The sequence below is a fragment of the Mirounga angustirostris genome, unplaced genomic scaffold (genome assembly GCF_029215605.1).
Source record: "Mirounga angustirostris isolate CCGP_5_RB_7025 unplaced genomic scaffold, mMirAng1.0.hap1 SCAF_13, whole genome shotgun sequence".
NCBI lineage: Eukaryota > Metazoa > Chordata > Mammalia > Carnivora > Phocidae > Mirounga > Mirounga angustirostris.
In genome coordinates, this window is record NW_026991721.1 from 24,465,723 (window position 1) to 24,491,524 (window position 25,802).

A 25,802-nucleotide genomic window follows, 5' to 3' on the forward strand; every position below is an offset into this window, starting at 1 on the left:
CAGAACCTGTGAATATGTTATGTTACATGGCAAGGAGGAATTAAGGTTGAAGGAGGGAATAAGGTTGCTAAAGAGCTGGCCTTGAGATGGGGAAAGAATCCTGGTGGGACCAATGTAATCACCAGGATCCTTATACATGAAAGGAGGAGGAACTAGGAAACTAAGATGGCTTCCTTGGGATATAGTGTTCTCCCTCTTACAGACGGCGTTCAGGCTGAGGTAGACATGTTGCTCACGGTGTGCAGGGGAGTAGGCAAAATGTCATGATGCGTCAGATGAGGATTGCCTAAGTGAGTTTCCAGAGGCAGGAGTCCTTAAACTGGGTCTAAAGAAAACCCCTGAGAGAAGATATTTGCAAATGACATGTCAGATAAAGGGCTAGTATCCAAAATCTATAAAGAACTTACCGAACTCAACACCCAAAGAACAAAGAATCCAATCAAGAAATGGGCAGAACACATGAACAGGCATTTCTGCAAAGAAGACATCCAAATGGCCAACAAACACATGAAAAAGTGCTCCACAACACTTAGCATCAGGGAAATACAAATCAAAACCACAATGAGATACCACCTCACACCAGTCAGAATGGCTAAAACTAGTAAGTCAGGAAATGATAGATGTTAGCGAGGATGCGGAGAAAGGGGAACCCTCCTACACTGTTGGTGGGAATGCAAGCTGGTGCAGCCACTCTGGAAAACAGTATGGAGGTTTCTCAAAAAGTTGAAAATAGAGCTACCCTATGACCCAGTAATTGTACTACTATGTACTTAACCAAAGGATACAAAAATACAAATTCTAGGGGCACATGCATACTGATGTTTATAGGAGCAGTATCAACAATAGCCAAAATATGAAAAGAGCCCAAATGTCCACTGACTGATGGATGGATAAAGAAGATGTGGTATATATACACAATGGAATATTACAAGAAAGAAATCTTGCCATTTGCAACAATGTGGATGGAGCTAGTGTGTATTATGCTAAATGAAATAAATCAGAGAAAGATAAATACCATGATTTCACTCATATGTGGAATTTAAGAATCAAAACAGATAAACATATGGGGAGAAAAAAAAAAGAGATGGAAACAAACCATATAGACTCTTACCTATAGAGAACAAACTCAGGGTTGATGGAGGGAGATGGGTAGGGGATGGGCCAAATGGGTGATGGGTATTAAGGACACTTGTTATGATGAGCACTGCGTGTTATATGTAAGGGATGAATCACTAAATTCTACTCCTGAAACCAATATTACACTATATGTTAACTAGCTAGAATTTAAATAAAAATTTGGAAAAAAAAAAAAAAGAACACTCTTCCTAAATTATTTCCAACACTGAGCTTGTACTGTTTCATGATTTTCTAAGGTAGTGAGTCTCAAAGTGTAGCCAATCAAACACCAACACAAAACATCAAAATTCACCAAAGGTTGTTTGTAAAATGAAGATGGCTGAGCTCCACCCCATATGGAATATCTGAGAGCTATAGGAAAAGTTCAATATTTAACAAAATGGGGAAAGGGAAAACAGGGAATTCTATACACAGTTAAAGAACTACTACTCCAGGGCGCCTGGGTGGCTCAGTTGGTTAAGCGACTGCCTTCGGCTCAGGTCATGATCCTGGAGTCCCGGGATCGAGTCCCACATCGGGCTCCCTGCTCGGCAGGGAGTCTGCTTCTCCCTCTGACCCTCCTCCCTCTCCTGCTCTCTGTCTCTCATTCTCTCTCTCTCAAATAAATAAAATCTTAAAAAAAAAAAAAAAAAGAACTACTACTCCAACAGGTATTTTATTAAATACCAAGCTGAAGAAACGGAAATAAATTGTTCTCATTACCAAATCTTAAAATCAGTGCACTCATCTTACCGTGTGACTCTTTGTAACATTTTTTTTTTTCTGAGCCTCAGGTAGCTCAGAATATTTAAGCAATGCTACTGCACCTAATTTTTTATATTAAAATTCATACTGTGGAGTGCCAGGATGATTGGCAGGTAATACATCACTCACACAAAATGTTAGCCATATCCCCCCACCCTCATGTAAAGAAAAATAATGCCCGGCATACTATATTGCATCCTGTTAAATACTAAAAGAGTGTTAATATCATTAAGTGTTAATATCATTACTTAATGCCAATTTTATATAATAACTTCTTGGTGTGATTCCCCTCCTAAATTGCCACTCTTTTAAGCGCATATTTTGCTTAAAATATTCTTCTGGACCTATGTCTGTGATGCCCTAGGCATTTACAAATTAAGTCTTTTGCGAGTCGTCGCGCGGGGCAACCCGAGAGGCCTGGAAGAAAAATCGCCCCATAGAGATGGGCCCAGAGAATGAATACGAACTGCTACCAGTGGCTTTTGAATTTCAGCAACCTTGGGCAGCTTGACAGCTCTAGGGGGACCTGAGATATAACTGGGAAGCGGCCTGAAGGAAAAGCGTTTAGGACCTGTCTCCGCGCGTCACAAATAACCCAAATTCCGAGGCAAGGTCACAGAGAAGCCATACCAACCAGGGGCCGAGTTTTTCCAGCTCCCAAGAAAACCCTTCGCGGCATGCACTAGGCCAAGTCGGCGGACTCCTCCCCAAGAAAAGGCCTTAGGAAGAGGGAGCCCCGGGCACCTCCACACCCAGATGGGCCTGAATCAAAAAGCCCCTGACCCAGGCCCATTACTCAGCTACACAGAGCAACTGAGCGACCCCGACCACTCACCCCGCAGCCGCTGCGTGCTGTGAAGCCATCTCCAACTAACTCCGCGGCCGACAGACCACCCGGAAGCGCCCTTCACCAGCCCCAGTTTTTGGCACTCCCCGAAGGCCAAGAGATAGCGCAGCACCCGAGGGTCACAGCCTAGCCTCCAGGAGGCCGCCATCTTCCCGGCCTTGTCACGGGCTGCCCGCAGCACAGCCTGATCGCCCAGTCATCAAGACCCTCCCGGGCCCCGCCCCCTGTCATGTTGGCCACGCCTCCGGGCTCCAGCGGTGCTGTGAGTCTCCGAGGCGAGAGGCCCTCCTTAGTCCCGCCTCCAACCTCGTTCGCCCCACCTCCCGGCCCGGCGGCTGCGCCTCCGGATCTCCCGTCCGCGAGGCCCTCCGAGACCCGCCTTCCGCCTCGTCCGCCCCGCCCCCGGGCTGCCCTCAGCGCCGCCCGATTGCAGCTGTGGCCTCACCACAGAGGGGGCTGAGCCCAGACTGAGCGCGGGTCCCGAAGCCGCGCGAAGGTGGGAGGCCGTGGTTCTCCTCATCCGGACCATGTCGGGCTGTCACGCTCCGGAGGGAGACTGCGGCTCGCGGGGCCGCGGCGCGCAGGTAGGGGCGGGGCCGGGAGGTGAGGCGCTGGTGACACGCGGCGGCGGGAGCTGGGCCCCGGCCCGGGGTGCCCGGGACCCGTGCGGACGCGACCCCGCTCTGCGCCGCCTCGGCTCCCCAGGCCGACCCGAGGCCACGGCCCCGCCGCGGTCCTGCTCCCGGGGCTGGGCTCCGACGGCGGGCGCTGAGCGCCGGGCGCCAGACACTTTAAAGGGGAAATAACGGAGGAGAGCGCCGGGAATCTCGAGTGTGTTTTGAAACAACTTTTTGGGGGCAATAAGGCCAAACTAGGCAACGGGAAGCACTGAGTGGAAATGAAGCTAAGACTGTTTGCTCCCGAGCTTATTTTCTGCGCCCTTGGCGACCAGCCCGACGTTTGGCAGGCAGTAGGCGCTCTGGAAGCGGTGGCCAGATCGGGGCTGTGTGCAGTAGCCAGCGCTTTCCCGCTCTGCCTGCCTCAGTTTAGAGTGATTATGGGATGAGCATAGAAGCTTTCTTCCTTGGGCAGGAGTCAAAGGAAAATGCACCCTCGGGCCGCATCTGCTTTTCATTCACTGGGTATACTCACCAACAGTTTAATGGAACACCAATGTGCTCAGGGATACAGCAATGATTAAGACAAATGGCCTGGCGTCTGGAGGAAAACCAGACGAATAAACAATTACAATACAATGTGAGAAGCCCTGCTTCAGAGGCAGGGAAAGCCCCCCACCCCAAAATTAGCCCTCTTATTCCCCCTGTTATTCTTTCTTAGGACTGAAGGTCCGAATTAAAAAGTAATAACACATGGGAGATTTTATTGCAGAATACTTGTCATCTCGTTTGAATAAGTAACTCCCCAGATTACCAAAGACGACTGTGAGGATGGAATGCTGGACAGGGACAGTTGGATGGGAAGGGGGGAGACATTGGATACAGGACAGGTAGCTAGGCAGGTGTGTGTGGCAGGTGAGGAAGGGAACCTGTTAGTAGAATGTTGCTAAGATGTTTCAATAGCCCATGTGTTAATGCCCCAGGTAAATAAATCGTGGTGAAATAAAATCTAAAAGCAATCCCTTTATCAAGGGATCTGAGAATAGACGAAAATTCTCAAACCAAACACTGCTGACAGACAATTCGGTGAACAGGCATGTTTAGTTCACTCGTTCATAAAAAATTTGAGCCAACCTTTCAAAATGGAGAACACTTAAAACTTTAGAACATCTGATGGCATTGGGCTTGTATTCCTCCATGGGGTCTAGATTGAGCTGACTAGTGACTACCACCTAAATGTGCTTGCCAGGTTACCACAGCTCCACCACTCACAACAGATTTGCATATGCACTTAAATAAACCACTTCCTGCAAGCTTGGTTCAGCCCCTGGGCCACCAGTTTGTAACCTGTGATATAGGACTTTTCTTAATGTAGATGTGATCTTAATCCAGTCAGTGTTTATTGAACAAAGCACTGTGGTAAGTATATCGCTATATCAAGAGCATGTTCCCTGCCCTTCAGGGAGCTAGGCTTAGCTGGGAAATAAACCAAGAACTGCTTCTATTTTTTAATTATACCTTACCTATCACAGTGTCCTATATGTGTTAACCCTGAATAATAAATATTTGTGCTTTGATATTACAGTAACACAAGGTCTTCCAATATCCTTCCCTCTGTTTTCCTTGACCTCATCAGATCTCCACCCTCCCCTCCACTCTAGCAACCCATTCCCACGGCCATATCCTTCCCCGCCCAACCACTACCCCTTCAGCCCACACTTTTTTGGGTGAAGGATTTTTCTTTTTTACTCATACAGGTCTCTGTGTGTAGCCTCTATCATAGGATCCTCCATCCTGTATTAGAAATAATTGCCTTTACTTAAATGCCTCCCACTCAGAACCCCCAAGGGATGGAGGGGTGTCACTTGACATATACAAATACTATTGAGTCCTACTGCAGCTAGCTCCTAAGCACCTCATGGCAGCCCCCTGAGGAGCTTCCCTTCACATTACCTTAAGTGACTATCCCCAAACCTCACCATCTCACCCCATCCTCTCCTCCAAGCCTGTTTTGAAGATGACTTTGCCTCCAAAATCACAAAGAAAATGAAGCTATTAGGTGTGAACTTCTTAACTTCAATTTCTTCCTGTTACCACCTACGTTATAATGTGAAGGTTAAGAACAAGACATCTAGAATCTGACTGCCTTTGCAAATCTTGGTTCTGCCAGTTGCCATCCGAGTGGTCTTGGACACATTAATCTTTCTTAGTGTAACACAGTTGTTATAAGGATTAAGCTAAGTTGTGCATATAAAGCCTTTAGTATGTGTTCTAAAACAAGTATTCAATAAATGTTAACTATTTTTGTTATTAATTGTATTATTACACATTTTCCTGCATCTTTCTTCTTCCTCCTGTCTAAGATAAATACCTCCCTGGTCTAATTCCAACTGCTCTGTCTCAGCAAAGATTGACCTATTTATTAGGCTTTTGTTTTCCTATGCCATAATCTCTCCCCTTTCCCTAATTTTACCTTTTAGCATGTAAAGAAAACTCTATGTTAACTAGTTTCCCCTTCTGTTCCCTATCCACTGCAACACTATAGAAAGAGTCCTTAGAATTCTCTGCCTTTCAGTTTTATTCACTTCTTCACCCACTGAGATCTGGCTTCTACACCCAGTCTATTGAAACAATTCTTACTTAAGATCATGGTTGACCTAATTTACAAATACAGTTGGCCTAGCAAAACCCCAGCCTAAGATGAACCCTACTAACTATGATTTTTGTGATTGCACTGAGCTGCATTCCTAGAGAAAACTACACAACTACACTGCCCAGCCTCGCTTCATCTTCAACATGTCAGCCTCAGATTGGCACTTAACACTGCCCAACAACCATTCTGGGTTTCCCCAGTACTTTACTGTCCCACTCCCTGAGATGACTGACTTATACCTTTTATTATCTTTTCAAACCTCCCATACCCTGTGCTCACATTGTTACTCAGCTGATGACTTTGTTTATACTTAAGAAAATAGAAGACATTGGATATGAACTTCCCTTCTACCACAAAACCTACCAATCTGCCTAAACCTGAACCCATCTTCTCAGTTCTCAAGATGGAAGAAGCCCAGTCCCTCCACTTGTGCTCAGGATCTCCCTCCCCTCTCACATCCAGAAGTTGTTTCTCTCCCTCTCCCTGTCTCTCCTACCATGAATCCATTCCCTCTCAGCAAGACCGTTCTCATCAGCATGGCTTCCAGGCCCCTGCAAACTCATCTGCGCTTTCCTTGTCAGTACTCTGCTCGGACCACCTGGCCTTTTTTTTATTCCTTAAACATGTCAAGCACTGTCTCACTCCAGGGCCTTTACATCTGCTGTATTCTTAGGGTGGAGTGCTTGCTGTTCCCCAACACAAAACCTTGCATGTGAGGGGCACCTGGGGGGCTCAGTCAGTTAAGCATCTGCCTTCTGCTCAGGTCATGATCTCTGAGTCCTGGGATTGAGCCCCGCTCAGTGGGGAGTCTGCTTCTCCCTCTCCTGTCTCTCCCCGCCTTGCTTCTGTTTGCGTGCGCGCTCTCTCTCAAATAAATAAAATCTTAAAAAAAAAAAAAAAACCTGCGTATGCAAACACACTTATCACACACTGTTTTCTTCACACTTTGTAGGCCTTAGATCCTCACGTGCCCAGAGAGGCTATCCTTAACCACCTCAATCAAGTCAATCTCTGCTATGTTTCTATAAGTTCCTAGTTTGTTTCCTTCTTCCTACCTATTATAATTTATTCTTCTCTTTGCTTTTTCTTTTTTTTTTTTTAAAGATTTTATTTATTTATTTGACAGAGACAGAGATAGCGAGAGCAGGAACACAAGCAGGGGGAGTGGGAGAGGGAGAAGCAGGCTTCCCGTCGAGGAGGGAGCCCGATGTGGGACTCGATCCCAGGACCCTGGGATCATGACCTGAGCCAAAGGCAGACGCTTAACGACTGAGCCACCCAGGCGCCCTCTCTTTGCTTTTTCAAAACTACCCTCCAGAATGTAAATTTCTTTAGCACAGGGACTTGGTCAAGAGTTCACAGCCAAATTGCCAGGAAATGCTTGGCATACTCCCACTGTGCTTCATTAAGACTTAGCTCAGCCATCCCCTCCTCTCTGAAGCTTTTCCCAACTCCTGCTCTTTCCCACCACTAGCTCTGCCCCCCCAAGCAGTAGCTTCTTTGGACTGTCTTGTATTCTGTATTGCTTTGTCCTTTCATAACTTCTTTACTAGAGTGAGCTTCTCAAGAGTAAGGATTTTTATCTTACTCAATATTCATTTTTTCAGGGCTTGCAGTAAAAGTTTTCTGAATGAATGAATGAGAAGGCTCTATAATACCAAAGGAGAAGTATATAAAGCAAATGCCGTGGCACAGGATTAGAGGAGGGAGTGATCATTTCCTGCTGGGATGATGACAGAAGGAATCCCAGGTGAAGTGGGTAGGGAGTGTGGTATAAAGGCCTACAAGCAGGAGTCTGATAGCTAGAGTTGGGATAATTGAAAATCCAGCATGAGCATTAACAGTGCAAAGAAAAAAAGATGCACTTGCTTAGCAAGAAAATAAGTCTTAGTTAGCTAGTGCTCCATAACAAATACCCCAAAACTTAGGCTTAAAACACAAGCACTTACTGTCTCACAGAGTTTCTGAGGATTAGGAATCCAGGAGCATTTGGCTCAAGGTTCTGGTTCAGGGTTGCTCATAAGGTGGCAGTCAGACTGTCTGCTGGAGCCACTGTCCTCTCAAGGCCTGACTGCAGCTGGAGGGTCCACTTCCAAGCTTGCTCATGTGGTTGTTGGCAGGCCTCCATTCCTCGCTGATTTTTGTGCATACACCTCTTCACCACATGGCCTTCTGCGTAGGCCGAGTACCCTTACCACATAGCAGCTGGCTCACTCCCCCGGAGCAAGTGAGCCAAGAGAGAACACCCAAGACAGAAGCTGCAGTGCTTTATAAGCTCATGTCAGAAGTGACCTACTATCACTTCTGCCCTTATACTTTAGTCTGTTGGTCACGCACGGCCCCATACAATGTGAGAAGGACTACACACCGGGGTGTGAATATCAGGAGGCAGGGACCATTGAGAGCCATCCTGGAGGTTGACTACAACTAGGCTGAACAGAACTGAGAGATTTATATAAACATAAACTGAAAGAAAATATTTGAAAAGGTAAAGTGGGGCAAGAAAGCAGAAGGACTTAAGTAACAGACTATGGATGTGGCATTTGTGCATTCTGTGATTGGAGGAATGGGGTTCAGTGATCAAAGTAGTATATTCTTTTAGTACCAAAAGGAGAATGGAGGCTAAGCTAGAGAAGAAGGAGAGGAAGAAGAAATTGTAGGCAAGGAGACTAAATAGGGAAAGATAACCTTATTCCTCCCCAAATGTGAGTCCCTGAAAGAGTTTTTACTCAACTGTTGCAAAATAGAAAACTCAGGATAATGAAAAAGTGAATTTCACAAAATTAATGCATTCAGTTTGAAGGACTACCTTTTATTCTGAGATGACCCTACTTTTTTATGTTAAAAATGCATTTTTTTGAAGAAGGTGATAATAGATGGTTAAATGTAATAAGTGTTCTAACTTGGCAACCTTATGACAGTCCCTAAAATTTAAACAACAACAAACTGCTGGCCTATCTAGGGAAGTCTGGAAATCACGGATACAGATTATTAACGTAAGGAAACTGATACCCAGAAAAGGTCACTGACTTGCCTGAGGGCACTCAGCTAGTGGAGGGTCATAGCTGAAGCCAAGCTTCAGGTCTTCTCATTTCTTCTAGGCAGTGCTCAGCTGACGTGAAGAAGAGTTTTTAAGTATGGTGAAGGCGAAAGGGAGAAATAGGGCTCTGAGTGGAGGTGAAATTGCAAAGAAAACCAGTATGCACAGAGAGGAGAATGAGACAGAGAGAAACAAAGCCCAGGGACTGAGAAAATGCTGACAACGTGGCTGTGCCTGCATCCAGTCCCTTCCTCAGGCCAGTGTCAAGAATTTTGAAGGACTGAAATGAGCAAAAAAAGATCACTAGGTGTTTTAGGGCCATCTTGGAGCTATTGTGCAACCCTGTAAACTGTAGAATGCTGACACAGTGCAGATGATTATTGGTCATAGAAATGCGAGCTGTATTCTGGACATTCAATTTGTTGCTGCCTGGAAGATATTGTCCAGTTTTTCCTTATTTGTAAATCTAGGATTCCTGATTACTTTATAGGGGTGTGTGTTTTGCATTCTCTTTGGACACAGTTGTATCATCTTTCTGGTTCCGTCATTAATTGATGGGTTAAATAATTCTTTCACACGTTTATTTTATAGTTGTGTGAGAGTCCCCCAGGAAAACCTCTGTCCAAGCAGTACATGTCTCTCTCATGCTTAAATTGAAAGAAAAGGTGGGGGAGGGGATTAGAGTCATTGTTGGCTGTGAGCAGGTGTCTCAGTGACAGTAGAGTTGATTTCCTTAAAACAACTGGATTGAAAAATTGGAAAAATAAAGTGTTGATTCAACTGCTTTTTAGACTTTAATGTTTTTAATAGACACAAAATACTGTTAAATGTTTCTCCCTCACAGTATAGGACCTCTACTGTAAGAAATTGATTATAATCCATTTTTAGATATGTCTTTCAACCTTCTTACTCTGATTGAAAAGCCAGACATAACAGTAACAGACAAGTAGTATTATTGACATTCAGGGGAGAAGTAAATGTTAACTAACCTTTTTCCTTCTTGTCTATTCTTATTGAAATGTATGTTCTGATATTTTCTTCCTTACCATTCTGAACAATTTAGATGACTGCATTTTACCCAGTATACCTGTTAGTTCCCACTGCTCAGTGATTATTTTCCTTGAAATTGTAATTTTGTGGGTTTGAACAGTTGAATGAAACTTTATTAACAACAGCTGCCTTATCATTGTTATTCCGGTAGCACGAAGCGGGCTAATTGCTATAATAACTCAGTACTGGAAAAGACAAAAGGAAAAGGGGAGAGACCCATAATAACAGACCATTTTCTATAATGTTTGCAACTTGCTATGCAAATTGATGGTTTTAAGGATTGGAAGACTGTAGGAGTCTTCTCATTAGCTGTACTTTAATGTATAATTAAAATATCATTTATATCACTAAAAAAGGAAATAGCAAGTGACACAGGGCATGGATAATTCTGGCTAGATTTTATAAGGACAGATATAAGGAAAGCCAACACAGCATTCTTATTATTTTTAATTCAAGAATTCTTAACACATTAAGAATGGGAAGGAAGGCAAAACTCCAGTTATAAAATAAGTAAGTCACAGGGATGAAAAGTACAACATGGGAATATAGTCAATAATATTGTAATAACATTATATGTTAACAATGGCAACTATATTTATTGTGGTAAGCATTGAGTAATATATAGAACTGTCAAATACAGTATATTGGACACCCGAACTAATGTAACACTGAAAAAAAATGGGAGGGAAACTAACATTGACTGTGTCACATATTGTCCTGGATGCTTTATCTTCATTATTTTCTCTTTTTTAAAAAACTTATTCATCCCATACCTGGAAGCCTATAGCACTGTATCTCATTTTAACCCTCATAATGTTTTCATTTTATGGATTAGTAAAGTGAAACCCAAAGTCATATAAGCAATAAATGGTATAATGTAGGTTTGACTTTATGTCCATTAACTCCAAAACCTGTGTTGATTCAGAACTTTAAAAAATGTTAACATTCCCATGTTCTTAATTTTATATTTTGAAGTCTACTCCATCAAATTATCATTTATAATAAAATACAATGTATATGTAAAATATTAACAGTGAATTTTGGAAAACACCATAATTTCCGAAAGCCAGTTAAATACCTGAACATTTGGTCTGTTCAGTAATCATCCTCTTTGGACTCAGAGATGTTTTTCCCCTTTACTCAGTGCCAAGATTTATCTAGGCAAGCTTCCTTGCTATGCTTTTGTGCACAGAGGGTCTATGTCTTGTTCACCCTTACCTTGAGGGTATAGCCTGTTGTCTGGTCTCAAACCTGTGAAGGGATTTTTCTATCAGGTACCCCATTCTGAGCACATCCTGTGTTTTATCTCATGTTTCTAGTGGCTTGCATAGCTATAAAATTGGAGCTTAAGCTCACCAGTGTTCTGCAAATACTTTCAGGGAAATTACGACTTCAGAGCTTCCTTCCCAGGTAGATTCACCCTGGTTTCTTTTATGGATACTGTCAAACCTTACTTTCTTGCCAGCTCCGCAATTTAATTTGAAATGTTTTTAAAAAATTTATTCAGTAATTTTAGTTGTTTTCAAGTTAAGAGTAGTATTTCATACTGCCAAAAATAGAATTTAGTGTATTTCTTTATTATTGTTTTTGTTTTCATTAATTTTCATTTTAAAAAATGGGGGAAACATTGATTTTTTTTTCCTAAAGAAGTAATCATTAAACTTAATAAAAATAAGCTCTTATTTTAACTTGACTTACTGTGCTAATCATTTCACAATATAGACAAATATCTACTCTTTATCCACTAATATAATGTTATATGTCAATTCTACTTCAATAAAAATACATAAAGCTCAAAATTTATCTCAACATGCATACATTTGTTCCTGTACACACATATCTTCATAAAAATGAGCCCAGAAAGTATTCATTATGATTGCTTCTGAGTGAGTCCTTTCCATGTTATTTTCTTGAAATTATATTCCATAGTGAGTAGATACTGCTTTTGTAGTAAGAGAAAACAATGTAATCACTGGAAAAAAAGATTTTAGAATAAAAATAAAATTGAAGCCAACACAGAATATGAATACATAGCTGTCATATGTATATCATGACTTAATTGAATAAGATGTTTTGTGTAAAGAAATTCGCTGGACAGACGGAATCATGTTCCTCTCAGCACTAGATACTGTTTCAGCCATTGCAATAGACACATATATACTAGGCGTTTCCCCACCTTGTTCTTGCAGCCTGTCCCATAGTGTTGGACTAAATGGCCCTATTCTGAATAATTTCAGGTTGCCAAAATAACATAGTAGATCTACCTTCTAAACATTAAAAACAAAGTATGTTTTGTAATAGTATTTTCCCTCATGGTACCTTCTCTATGGTAGATTTTCTTAAACTTCCTTACATTGGCTTTTTAAAAAGATTTTATCTATTTGAGAGAGAGCACAAGTGGGGGGATGGGAGAGGGGCAGAGGGAGAGAGAGAGAGAAGCAAACTCCCCTATAAGCAGTGAACCCCTCACCCCATGTAGGACCCAATCTCAGGACCCTGGGATCATGACCTGAGCTGAAGGCACATGCTTCACCAATTGAGCCACCCACACACCCCCTTACATGGGCTTCTTAACAGAGATGTCAGCTAGAAAAGTCACTTGATAATATAATATCTATTGGAAAAATCATTATCTTCTTTTTAAGGACAAGGAACATCCAAGATACCTGATCCCAGAGCTTTGCAAACAGTTTTACCATTTGGGTTGGGTCACTGGGACTGGAGGAGGAATTAGCTTGAAACATGGGTAAGTTTGGGGCTGATTTCATTTTGGGAATTGTCTATATAAGTAGCCCAATGAAGAGCCTAATATGTGTTATGTCTAAAGAATACCTGGTGCCCAGTTTTATGTGATACTGAAAATATTTAGTTTCTAAATGGAGAAATGAATAGTTGCATAACTGAATACGTGTGCAGAAATTGTAGATACAATAAATACCTAAGGGTTTAAGAACCACAATTTCTAATCAGAATAATTTGGTCCTCAGTCTTCGGAGTACCAAAGTTAAATAACATGTTGCCAACTATGTTTATATGGCTGGAATTAGAAAAGGTCCCCTCTAGGTGGACAGGATTTGTTTTAAAGGTTTAGAGACATATTTTAAAAGTCACTTAAATACAGGTGACGAACCATCAAAAATACTAAAAAAATACATTTTATTAAGTCAAAAGACAGGCAATATGCCTTTCTAAATGCATCATGTGTCATCACTAATGGACAGCACCTGCTGGTCTTTGTTGCTCAGAGGACAAAACAAGAGGGACTGGCTGAAACAGAAGGAATGAATATTATTTAATTGTTCATGAGATTTATTCAGTGTCTTTCCTCCAAGAAGATGAGGTAGTACATAACCTAACAATGAAAATACAGGTTGTGGAACCTCATTCTTTTCAGTGTTTCCGGAAGAGGATGAATTTTTTTTCTCCTGAAATGTTTTAGGAATAGTATTGTCTGGAGGCTGAATGTTAAACTGAGTAACTTGATTTCTTTATCCTAATTCACTTTCTTTAACAAAATTGAGTAACTATAACACTTGTATGATACTGAATATATACAGTAACACCCTCTAGGAGGCTCCATTTCCTAGAAAGGAATGGAGCGTAAAATTTAATCAGAACATCTAGAACAAAAGGGGTTTTTCAGCATTCCACAAGATGATGCCAGTGAAATTTCACCTGCTTCAAATTACCAAGTAACTCACGGGATATTAATTGAACTGTGGGCAACACTAGGGGGCCTTAACTGTCGCAGTTACGTGTATAGGGATGCCCTCTGTCTGGAAGGGTCATGTTCCTCATGGGACATCGTACATCTCTGTGCCTCCTCTCTTACCATCACCCCGTGTTCCTGTGTCATTTCAGTACTTTGCCAGTTTTCAGGTGATTTTGCCAAAACTTCCAAGTTGACCTGTTCAGAACAAGGCCCTAAGATAACATTTTCATGTATCCTCTTAGTTGTGTTCCCAGTAATTTGGTTTCTCAGCTGTATTTATGATAAATCATACTCTAAACATTGCCTTTAGTTAACTGCTTTTTATTCGCATATGCAGAAAGTTTATGTATGTACAAAATAGAGCTTTCTACCCAGCTGAGTTACAATAACCATTTTCTAAGTGGCTCTTTTAAAAAACAGCCACATTCTTTATCATAAAGACATAAAAGACTGTGTTCTTTCTAGAAGAATTTTGTTAACCCAGGCACTGAAATTGTGGGTGGTCACTCTAAAACACTCACTGGCACCTTTTAAAATTAAATGGTTTTTACAGCACTACAATCAATTTATGGGGACATTGCATCATAAGCAAAAAATGCTTTGCCCTCAGTTAGATTCTTAATGGGTAAGGAGCTCCTCCTGGAGGTCACAGGTGGAAACAACCACAATTTTATGGCATTGGAATTTTATTAATTTTGTGCTTTACAGAGTAAGATGGGTAATTTGTAGTAAAACGTCCAGTTTTTTTCCTAATATTTAAATGACTTCATAAACCCCCATCATTAACTTTATCCACTATGTTATTCTCGTGTTGTTAGTGAAATTTTGCTTTTCTTTGTCTGAAGCTTAAAGCAAATAAATTTGGAATGAAGGATAAACCCAATAGATTGTGTTTGGGAATATAAAATTTACTGATTCCAAGGTTTGGCTGATACCATTCTAGATTATGCTACTTGTGTGTAGTCACAAAAGATGTATATAAAAGACACCTTAAGATCCATATGAGCGTTAAATCAGAAGGAGGAAATGGAAGACCAAGAAAATGACAGTAATCATAAGCAATTCCAAGATACCCAACAGCCACTGTGTTTAGGTTGGGTCATTATCATTCATATTTAGCATTTCCTGTTTTCATGGTATGTTATCGTCGTGTGTCAGAGACACTAATCCTATGGCATGCTACTAGAATGAAAATTAATCAACCCATACTGTAGACAAAATAACTGAGGCATATAGTAAGATTTACATTTTTTAAAATAACTAGACAGTAAAAAAAAAAAATAGAAGCAACTGAACACAGATATATTATGAACTCTTGAGTTTTGTCCTCTTCCTTACCAAATAGTCAAAGAGCAGAGAGTATGGAGAAAGAAATTCCAAAACTTAATGCCTTCAAATTCAAAATGCTTTTTGATTGCAGCTTACAGCACCAAGTAAAGACCTCACTTCTAATCTTTGGCATATTTCCCTTGTAAAATAAAGGCTCTATTATCTTCCTATTTTTATCCAGATAGTTCCTTCTTTGTAGGTGAAAATGTATTTTTTCCACAATCTATTTAGCTAATCTTTTAATTACCCAAGGTGATCAGTCCAAACTGATTTTTGTTTTCAGAAAGGCAGCAATAAAAACAGATTTAGATTACCAAATCATTTGAATAAACAGAATACCCTGGATTTTTCCACTTTGTAGATGGATTTTATTTACCAACAGGCTGTTTTGAACTTATTTGGGTCTGTTCCCAGATTGCATAAATTTCTCCACACACAAGACTTACCCTACAAGTCCACTGACTTCGTACCACACAGGATTCTCGAAATGATTCCATGTTACCCAAGGACAAAAGATTTGGATCCCTGGTATTTGCAAAGGGCCCTTTTTTAACAATATGATCCCTACCAATTCCACTGATTCCGGAGGAATGCCACTCCATGTTTTCTTATGCAACAAAGCCTTATGTAAAGTGAGCTATGTTGTTGTGAAAACAAATGATTGGATATAGCTTGCTGTGCTTTGGATTTCTCTCCCATTTTCAGGCATTTATTTTGTAGACCTTAGTTTACAAATGGACCCTTAAAGAAACTTTCATTTTTGTCAGTTACAAATCTATAGGTTTATTAATAATCCCAACAGGATTGATAGCTTGATTCAATATAGGCCATCATCCTCATTTTCACTGGGGAACAGTTAATATTCAGTCTCCCTCTATCCATGGCTCAGGGGCAAAAGCTGGAGCGTGCAGGTGCTGGGATTTCCTTCATTTGTATGTGGCAGCTTTTAAAACCCTCTGGCAGCAAGTGAAACTGATAAGGACCTTTAGAGAAGATTTTGAAATTAATTTCCAAATCAAATTTGAGAGTACGTTCTGATAAATGGTATATTATAGCATCTCCCTTAGCACAACATTCTATAACAGAAAGATCTCCAGATGTAAGCATGCCTTTTATATTTTTAACTTTCTGCGGTTGTTTTAGCTTTATTACCAAATATTTTCACAAGAAAGATATGCTTTTCAAATAGGAAGCATATATTCCACCCAAAAAGTAGCTGTGTTAATGCTGTAATTTAATAAACTGTCCAGCAGGGGTCGCCGAACTTCATGTTTTATAAGAAGAGCATTTCAAGCAATAAAATTAAACTCGATCCCTTGTAAGACAGAGATCTACTCTTCATGAGAATAGTTTCTTCTGATTGGATTTTATAATAACTATTCCATGTATAATAAGATAAACTGCTTACTCATGCTTAAAGATGCTAAAGACTTGTGTTTTCACAGTTGTATTTCCCCTAACCAGATAATTCTGATTATCATTGATTTTGCACTGTAAAAAGAAATAAAGAAATATATATGAAAACTATCAGAATTTTACTTTGTCACCAGCACTATAAAGACATTACCAGTAATTTGGTATTCTTTCTATACAGCATATACCATTAATTAAATCAAGCAGCTTTCTGTGTGACTTGATTTATAAAGAATATTGATGATTGGACTGCAAGAATACACTTGTCCTTGGTCAAAAGCAGAAGAGTTAAATAAATGCCAATTTCTTTATTTTGTGTTACCAGCAATGAAATCTACATTGCTCCTTCAGGAGTGCAAAAGGAACGGATTCAGGTATGTTAAAGGGATCCTTCTTAACTCCAAATGCCTTCTCTTCTCTACTTGACTACTGTTTTGTGAAAGGGAATTAATTTTAAAAGTTTTAAGGGGGGGTTATAGTGTTATAATTTAAATAATCAATAAACATTTGATAAGTAACTATTAACCATTTTTTTAAGGTGATTAAGTAATCTCCATGCAACTAATATGTTTTGAATTCTCATTCAACCTCTAGAGGGCACAAGGGAATAGTGCAATCTTTACAAAGTGATTATAATTTTGCAGCATTATAGCATCTTTATCAGGCTAGTAGGGTAGTCACATTGATAGTCTCAAATGGACCAAACTGGCTCATATTTAACAATAGCAAAGCTATTCCAATCTAAAGTTATAAAACTTTATTTCAAATTTTTGAGAGGTCTCATTCCATATTAATGCTTAGGAGACTCAAAAGCTAGTTAAAACAAACATCTCACACTTAACTTCTAGCTAAGGCATAATGCTTCATTAATGAAACATTTAGATTGTAGTTTGTAATAAGCCCTGGCAAGGGAAAGTCACAAGTTGGAAGTATGCACGCACTACTAGGAAAAATCTGCATCTGCTTAACTGCTTGAACTTTAAAATAATATACCTTATTGAGGTGAACATTTCTGAGTATCACTTAAAACGTTTCTCAGGAGATTAGAAATTCAACTCTATATTTTTCCTCATATCATGACATAAAAAAAGAACTGTAGCACCCATCTCAAAATGATGATTTCTTTGTATAGCTTCTCTGAAATATAATTGTGAAATTGCAGGGAAAATCTAAGAAGCTACATGAATGAAAACAGCAATATTATTACATACATATGAAATTTTCCATATCAATTGTTTCTTCAAATTCTAAAGGAAGAATTTTAACTCTTGAGAATATTTTTATTAGTAGAAACATTTTTTTATTTCTCAAAATGGCTTAAAGAGTTTCAAAGAGAAACTACATATGGATATTTAAAATAGGAGTTAAATATGCATACATATATATTAGCACACACAAGAAAAGGGACACTTCTAAATGATATTGTATAAGCCTTTTTTTTTTCTTTTTCCCCCCTCTATAAACAGCCTGAAGACATGTTTGTTTGTGACATCAATGAACAGGACATAAGTGGACCTCCGCCGTGTAAGAATCTTAAAAAAAGCCAGTGTACTCCTCTTTTCATGAATGCTTACACAATGAGAGGTAGGCAGAAAATGGATTGAACGTAAAGAATATTTGCTACAGAGTAGATTCCCTAAATAATTGTAATTATTGTTGTAGTTACATTTCTTGAATACCTACTATGTGTAAAAACTTTAAATATGTTGGGGCACCTGGGTGGTTCAGACGGTTAAGCGTCTGCCTTCGGCTCAGGTCATGATCCCAGGGTACTGGGATCGAGCCCCACATCAGGCTCCCTGTTCTGTGGGGAGCCTGTTTCTCCCTCTCCCTCTGTCCTTCCCCCCCAGCTTGTGTTCTCTTTCTCTCTCAAATGAATAAATAAAATCTTAAAAAAAAACACCTTTAAATATGTTAACACATTCAGACCTCAAATCAGCCTAGTGGAAGGTCCATTGTTACTCCATTTTATATACCAAAGGACAGAGGATCTGGGAGATTTTCCTAAAATAAATAGCTAGTGAGTATTGGGGCCAGAATTTCAACCTAGTATGACTCCACTAGATTGTCAAATTGACTAAATACTATATTTACAATCAGATTCCCACTTCTAGTTTAGAGTAAACCTCTGGGAACTTGTAGTAGAAGTAAGTCAAATTATAAATGAGGGGAAATTGTGGCCTTTACTTGAGTAGGACTGGTCCTCTCTTTTTTAAAAATGTACTGTACAAGGAGCGCCTGGGTGGCTCAGTCAATTAAGCATCTGCCTTCGGCTCAGGTCATGATCTCAGGGTCCTGGGATCGAGCCCCACGTTGGGCTCCCTGTTCATCAGGGAGTCTGCTTCTCCCTCTCCCCTTGCTGGTGTGCTCTCTCTCTTTCTCTCTTAAGTGAATAAATAAAAAATCTTTTTAAAAAATGTACTGTACAATAAAAGTAGGAGTCTTATTTTAATTCCCAGAATTTGCAGTAGAAAATCAGTCTGGAAAGGTTGAACCTAGAGGACAGTATGAAAATAGAAAATTATAACTGGCTCAACCATAGCAATAAAGGCATTAGAACCGTGCTTTAATATAGCCACTGAATGAAATCAGGATTGAGTCTGTGATCATGCTATGTTCTGTTCCTGGACTTTGTCCGCTGCTCCTGAGAGGGCAAAACCTCAGGAACAGATTCTAACAGAATGAAGCCCCTTTCCCAGCAAAAAGCTAAATAAACTTCCAATTGCAAAAATAGCCATTACTGAATTTTATAGCATACAAATCCTTTTTAGGTAAATCCATTACAATTATACCTTAAAATCCCTACCACCCCTTATGCTACCAAGACACGGCCTGCACTATGAAACCCAACTCGCTGATTACGGGTCACACTGACCCTGAAGTCAAATCCAAGTGCTGCCACAACTATCTGTGAACATAGACAAGTTATTTCACATCTCCAAGCTCCCCACTTCCTTGACCATCAAGTTGGGGAGAGAGAATTTCTGTCTATGGTTGTCGTGATGACTTAAGAGCAAGAGGTAACATATAAAGGGGATTTGTCCAGTGCCTGGCACAGAGGAACCCCTAATTAAATGGTACCATTTTGACTATGGTCTCCATGATTATTACAGCTGTACTTCAGACCATCTAAAGCTATTTCTTGAGCACGTGTGAAGTATTGTGCATTGTCCTGATGCGGATAAAGCTTAAATGCCTTTTACTTTCCAGCTTCTCTATTACCATTTCTCTCTTCCTCCCTCCCTCTCTTCCTACCCTCCTGTCTATTGCCAACTTATGATTGTGTTATAATCACATATTATATATGTGTATAGAGGGGGGAAAAAGAAAAAATGATTCCATGCCAAGAAAAACAAGTTCAAAATCATATACAAATAAATGTATTTATATATATATACACACACACATATATATTTATATATATTTCTTTAAAAGGTAACATTTTGGGGGCGCCTGGGTGGCTCAGTTGGTTGGGCGACTGCCTTCGGCTCAGGTCATGATCCTGGAGTCCGGGATCGAGTCCCGCATCGGGCTCCCTGCTCAGCAGGGAGTCTGCTCCTCCCTCTCCCGCTCCCCCATCTTGTGCTCTCTCTCTCTTACTCTCTCTCAAATAAATAAAGAAAATCTTAAAAAAAAAAAAAAAGTAACATTTTGTTTTCACTGAGCATGTGACTTTTTTTTCTTCCTCCAGGAGCAGGTGCAGTGATTCATACCCACTCAAAAGCTGCTGTCATGGCCACCCTTCTCTTTCCAGGACGAGAGTTTAAAATTACCCATCAAGAGATGATCAAAGGAATAAGGAAATGTACTTCAGGAGGGTATTATAGGTATTTTTTTTCTATTTTTGCTTAAGTAATTTGAAAAGTATTTTTCTGTCTTTTGATAAAGAAGCTACTGATCTTTCTATGCCTTTAATGAGATGTTGTGGGATCTACGTTAAATAATAGCCCACTTACTATTATTACTATTATACAGATTTCTTCTCAGTGACACAAATCAGATGCCTCCCCTCCTCCTCCCCTACCCCAACTTGGTAAATTATTAGCAACACAAATAATGAAACATTTGTCAGAGTAAGGTGAAAAACCCTTGGCTGAGCTTTCTATAGAGACAGAAAGATTATGTTCCGTATGGAATCACCCAGAGAGCAAGATCCCCTCACCTTCACTAGGTCTCCGGGAAGCTTCAGCCCTTACTAAAGTCTCTACTTCATCTTGACTTAATTTAGTATTTCTAGAACATTTTCGTATTTATAAAAGTTGTACACTTATTTCAATTAAGTAGATCTCTGTATTTTTATAATTTTTCAGTATGGAAAGTGGCATAGATGGTATAGAACCTTCTAGATAAAGTCAAATAAATCCACCAGCCCACCAAAATGTAAAATTATTTGCCAATCTACACGGGAAGAAACGTGTTCTCAGTGCTCAGGTACAAGCTAAGTATTTCATTTGAACGTATTGGCATTCTTATTTCTGAGCTTATTAATTTGCTAAAGGGCCTGATTCTACCTTATCTAGCTTAGAGGAAATGGGTGCCAGTTTTTCTAAAGTGTTCTGACAGCAATATCTTATTGTTACTCCACGTCGTAGAATGTACAAGTTTAAACTAGTGTGTCAAGAACTTACTTATGATTTAATTTTAGTTAATATTTATTGTATGCCTACAGCATTCGTTAGCACTGTGGACTACCTATTTACAAAAGTTTAATGTTTAAATTATGAAAGTGTACATACTAAAGAAAGTATAGCCCCACACTGCCTTTTCCATTCTGGATCTTGAAGGAGAGGCATTATGTGTGCTATTAATTTCCTCAGCACTTGATTCCTTTGGTGAAGAGATAAAAGTAGGTCGGAAGGAGGCGTGAACAGCTGCCTAGAGGAACAGCACAGTAGAATTCCACAGCCTTCGGAATTCTGGGGGGAAAGGAATGTCATGAATAATGTCATTTCTTATGCACCATAACATACACATTTCATATATTATTTTAAATGTTTCAGAACTTAAAGAATACAAACTTTTTTGCAATGTCCTTTGCAATTCTCTTTGAGCCTGGAAATCAGTAACAGGGTCATTATCACCACTCAGGAGGCAGAGATATATCTTTTTTTTTTTTTTAAGTCCATCTTGAAAAACAAAAACTTTCAAATACATACCTAATTCTCCTCAGGGGAGGTTCCCATATGTAAGTGTAATTGTCCTCTCTCCTGGCAGCAACACGCCGGTGGTAGAGTGAAAAGAACTGTTTAATGATCAAAGGACCATCCTGGCTCTGTTCCTGATTTAACTCAGAAGGATTAGTGTTTTGTCTGTAAAGTGGGTGATCGGATTGAATTTCAGGTCTTCTTTTGCTGTGATACTATTGTACCCCAAAAAAGATGTCTGACTATTCAGTATAGGCTTGAGGGAGATACATGTTTGTGATTCTCTTGGCCAATATTAGGAAAGATTTGGGATTAGCAATTCATTCCTTCCATATTTAAGAATATTTTTTAATTACTTCTCTTTTACTTAAATGAGATAATAAGGGGCGCCTGGGTGGCTCAGTCATTAAGCATTTGCCTTCAGCTCAGGTCATGATTCCAAGGTCCTGGGATAGAGCCCTGCACTGGGCTCCCTGCTTGGCAGGAAGTCTGCTTCTCCTTCTCCCACTCCCCTTGCTTGTGTTCCTGCTCTCGCTGTGTCTCTCTCTGTCAAATAAATAAACAAAATCTTAAAATAAATAAATAAATAAACATCTCCATACATGAGAGCTACTTAACCTATACCTGTCCTGAAGTTGCAACTTTTGATAAAACTATACCTAGAACTTTTTTATTGTTACGTTTGGCCATTACAGAGGTAGTAAAAAAGCAGATGTTACATTAAAAGGCAAGAGAAATCCATGTAAAAGGGAAGACGTGTCCAAGTTCAACATGAGCAGAAAGGAAAACGCTTATTTATGCCGATTTTATCACATGTATTTCCTGAAAACAAGACGGAAGTAAAAGAATTCTAATGCCACAGACTTGAGAATGTTCTGAAAATATTATCACACCATTAAGAGTTATTTCCAGAAGGTTCTTGCTATCCCGGTGCCACAAACCACATCTGTATTTATTTATTTGCCTGAGACACTTTGGGGTCTTGCAGAGATAAAAGAAAAGGATTTTGTATCTTTGGAAAATTCATACTTAATAAGCAGTTAAATTGTTAATCCTTTCTATGCTTCTGGTTATCCGATCTATCATTTCCCATCTCCTGTTGAAAATACTGTGATTGTCTCTGCTTCAAGGAAATACTTGTATGATCTTGATCATTTCTTTCTTAGGTTTTGGTATCCTATACAAATTTCTGCCACTTATACTTAGAATAATACCTGCCAAATTCCCAAGACGTCTTTTGATACAGCAGTTTATGCAAGATATACAGAATAACATGCAACATCTTGTCCATAATTTGGAGTGGCTTTCAGAAATAAAGAGAATGTCTAACTGGTCACTTGAAAAAAAATTATAAACTTTACATATGAATACGTTTGTTTTAATGGGGAAAAAAATGGCTTGTTTTGTCCTATAGGTATGATGATATGTTAGTGGTACCCATTATTGAGAACACACCCGAGGAGAAAGACCTCAAAGAACGAATGGCTTGTGCGATAAATGAATACCCAGACTCCTGCGCGGTCCTAGTCAGGCGTCATGGCATGTACGTCTGGGGAGAAACCTGGGAGAAGGCTAAAACCATGTAAGTAACAATCACAGGACATTTGGGACAAATCACCACACTGTAAATGTGAAAGGGAATGGAGTATGTTTTATGATTTGAAAGGAAGTAGGATTTTGTGTGTGTGTGTGTGTGTTATTGGTCAGATTGGTTTAATTTAAGTAGCTTATTAGGTCTAGATATTTGATTTGTATTATGTATTCATTTATTAAGAAATATTTATTGGACAAGCTATGATTTGGCAAGGCGCTATGCACTTCACAAAGAAGGAAATACAGATCTCATTCTCCAAGTTTAAGGCTAGAAGGAAGAATAAAGCTAACCCAAGTTATATAATGATTTGCTACACTTATTTCAAAAAGTGACACATGGTAGAAAACTTAAATTTATGTAAGTCGTATATTTTAAACTCCCTTTTATTTCCTGAGAAGCATGTAATATGATTGCATGATTCAGTAGGATTCCTTTCCATGTTTTAATAATGCTGGGGGCAAAAGGAGAAAAATTTGGCCTGGAATTGAGAAAAAAAAAATGCACGAGGAACAGGGTTGGCTTGATAGAGAGGAGAAATGTGATTGGTAGGATTGGAGAACTCTGTTTCACTGAGACCTTCAATTCTTTGCTTTTTCTTTTATAGGTGTGAGTGTTATGACTATTTGTTTGATATTGCTGTATCAATGAAGAAAGTCGGGCTGGATCCTACACAGCTTCCAGTTGGAGAAAATGGAATCGTGTAAGACAAATGAAAGTTTAATGATATACACAAAGTTTATCTTGATTATGACTCAAAATGAAACTCGACTATTCTTTTTAATGAATTGAACATTTCCGTGATACTATTAATTTGTCACTAAGTGCTGAAGATGACCACCCTGAATCTGTTTGGACATTGGACATTATTTGCTTATATTCTTGTAATTTTAAATGACAATGCAGTGGAATAAAATATTTCATAATGAATGGTTTTTTTTTTTTTTAAAGATTTTATTTATTTATTTGAAAGAGAGAGAATGAGAGAGAGCACATGAGAGGGGGGAAGGTCAGAGGGAGAAGCAGACTCCCCACCAAGCAGGGAGCCCGACGCGGGACTCGATCCAGGGACTCCAGGATCATGACCTGAGCCGAAGGCAGTCGCTTAACCAACTGAGCCACCTAGGCACCCCTGAATGGTTTTTTTTTAACTTTTACTTTTAAATCCTTAACAGCAAAATATTCTCCTTTAAATTCCTTTCTTATGTGTACTCCCAGAGAATTCCTCTTATTCTTTAAAGTTACTGATAATATAGACTTGATGAGAAAATTTCCATTTGTTACGAAATGAGCATTTTCTTATTTTAGTATTGGCATCGTAACATTTATGTGAAAAGTTAAGGCCAAATGTATCTCTCAATGTTGATGTCAAAGCAATTATCAATTTCCCCTATACGCTGTAGGGCTTCCCTATGATAAAACGTAAGGCACTCATTTTATATTGGAATTGATTGTGAAGTTCCCATTAATTCCCACTCTCCTCGCCAAACCAGTGATATAATCAGAAAGTGCTTTCTTTAGGGTAGCCAAAAGCAACATCACCTTGATCATAAAGGTTTCACTTGGTGAAGGCTCTTTTCAGTTGGGGGAGAAAAATCAATAATGTACTCTCTCCACAGTCTAAATCTCATACACCCCCTCTCAGTTTCCCGTCCTCTACTCTCTGAGTTCATTTACCCCAGGTCTTTCACTCCAGCTCCTGGGTCACACCCTTTGTCATTATCTAGACCCCGTTCCTGTCCTTGCTTCCTCCCTTATGAAGCCTAGATGACAGCCCCTATTTGCACCATTCCATGGCAAGCATCCCAACCCCCTTGTACCGTGCTCCCTCTGTCACAAGCACCTGGACAGCCCTCAGTCCTTGTGAAGCCACTTACTTGGCACCTGCACCCATGCGGCAAGGCCTGATGGGGAAAAGTTACACAACTCTGTTGACTGATCTCACTTCAGGTTTAGGACCACAGATCTCAGGTGGGCACTCGATCCTGCCAAACAAACTTCCTATAATTCCTTAGTAAATTCATTTTCCCAACCTCGTGACTGTTTCTCCTCACCCTTATCTTTCATCAGATCTCCAGCATTCTCCCCGCCCCCACCAGATGACAACCTCTCATACTTGAAGAGATAAAACAGATTCATTCCAAAGAGAACTAACTAACCTTTCCAGCTCACGTTTCCACCAATCTTCCTACCTACAGCCTTCTTTGCCACTTTCCTTGTACCGAGTTGGTTCTAAGGCCGATTCTTATGCCTGGAATCCAATGCCCTCTGACCTCAAGGGTTTTACTTCTGCAAGGATCCCCACATGTATGCCATTTTTCTCTTGTATTGGCAATTTTTTACTCTCTTAACTGGATCTCTTCTACTGGTATAAAAACATAGTAAAATATCATCTATCTTAAAACTCACACACACATACACACACACAAACTTTGCCTTCAACCTTCAGCTCATCCAGCACCTTCAGAGCAAACATGTTTCAAAGAGTTGTCCACTTTTCTGTCAACTCTTCTCTCACTTGTTCC

General features: G+C 39.8%; 2 protein-coding genes across 4 annotated transcripts in view; one reads left to right on the top strand and one right to left on the bottom strand.

The window, feature by feature from the left end:
• Positions 1-2,918, bottom strand: part of PDHX (pyruvate dehydrogenase complex component X) — a 65,555-nt gene extending 62,637 nt beyond the window's left edge. The window contains exon 1 of one of the 2 annotated variants that reach the window (XM_045893915.3): positions 2,717-2,917. In XM_045893915.3, the coding sequence (XP_045749871.1) occupies positions 2,717-2,876 (160 nt within the window). In that variant the 5' untranslated portion in view covers positions 2,877-2,917. Of the gene's footprint in view, positions 1-2,716 lie in introns of both variants that reach the window. The other variant, XM_064576675.1, reaches the window with a different exon arrangement.
• Positions 2,919-3,117: 199 nt separating this feature from the next.
• Positions 3,118-24,207, top strand: APIP (APAF1 interacting protein). 2 transcript variants are annotated; one of them, XM_045893917.3, is made up of 7 exons: positions 3,118-3,312; positions 12,734-12,834; positions 16,868-16,916; positions 18,009-18,126; positions 20,234-20,369; positions 23,101-23,268; positions 23,885-24,207. In XM_045893917.3, the coding sequence occupies exons 1-7, from the start codon at positions 3,256-3,258 to the stop codon at positions 23,982-23,984; spliced, it is 729 nt and encodes a 242-aa protein (XP_045749873.1). In that variant the 5' UTR covers positions 3,118-3,255; the 3' UTR covers positions 23,985-24,207. The 2 variants fall into 2 exon arrangements, with proteins under 2 accessions (XP_045749873.1, XP_045749874.1); XM_045893918.3 differs by having other exon boundaries at positions 3,291-3,312; positions 16,724-16,916.
• Positions 24,208-25,802: the final 1,595 nt, after the last annotated feature.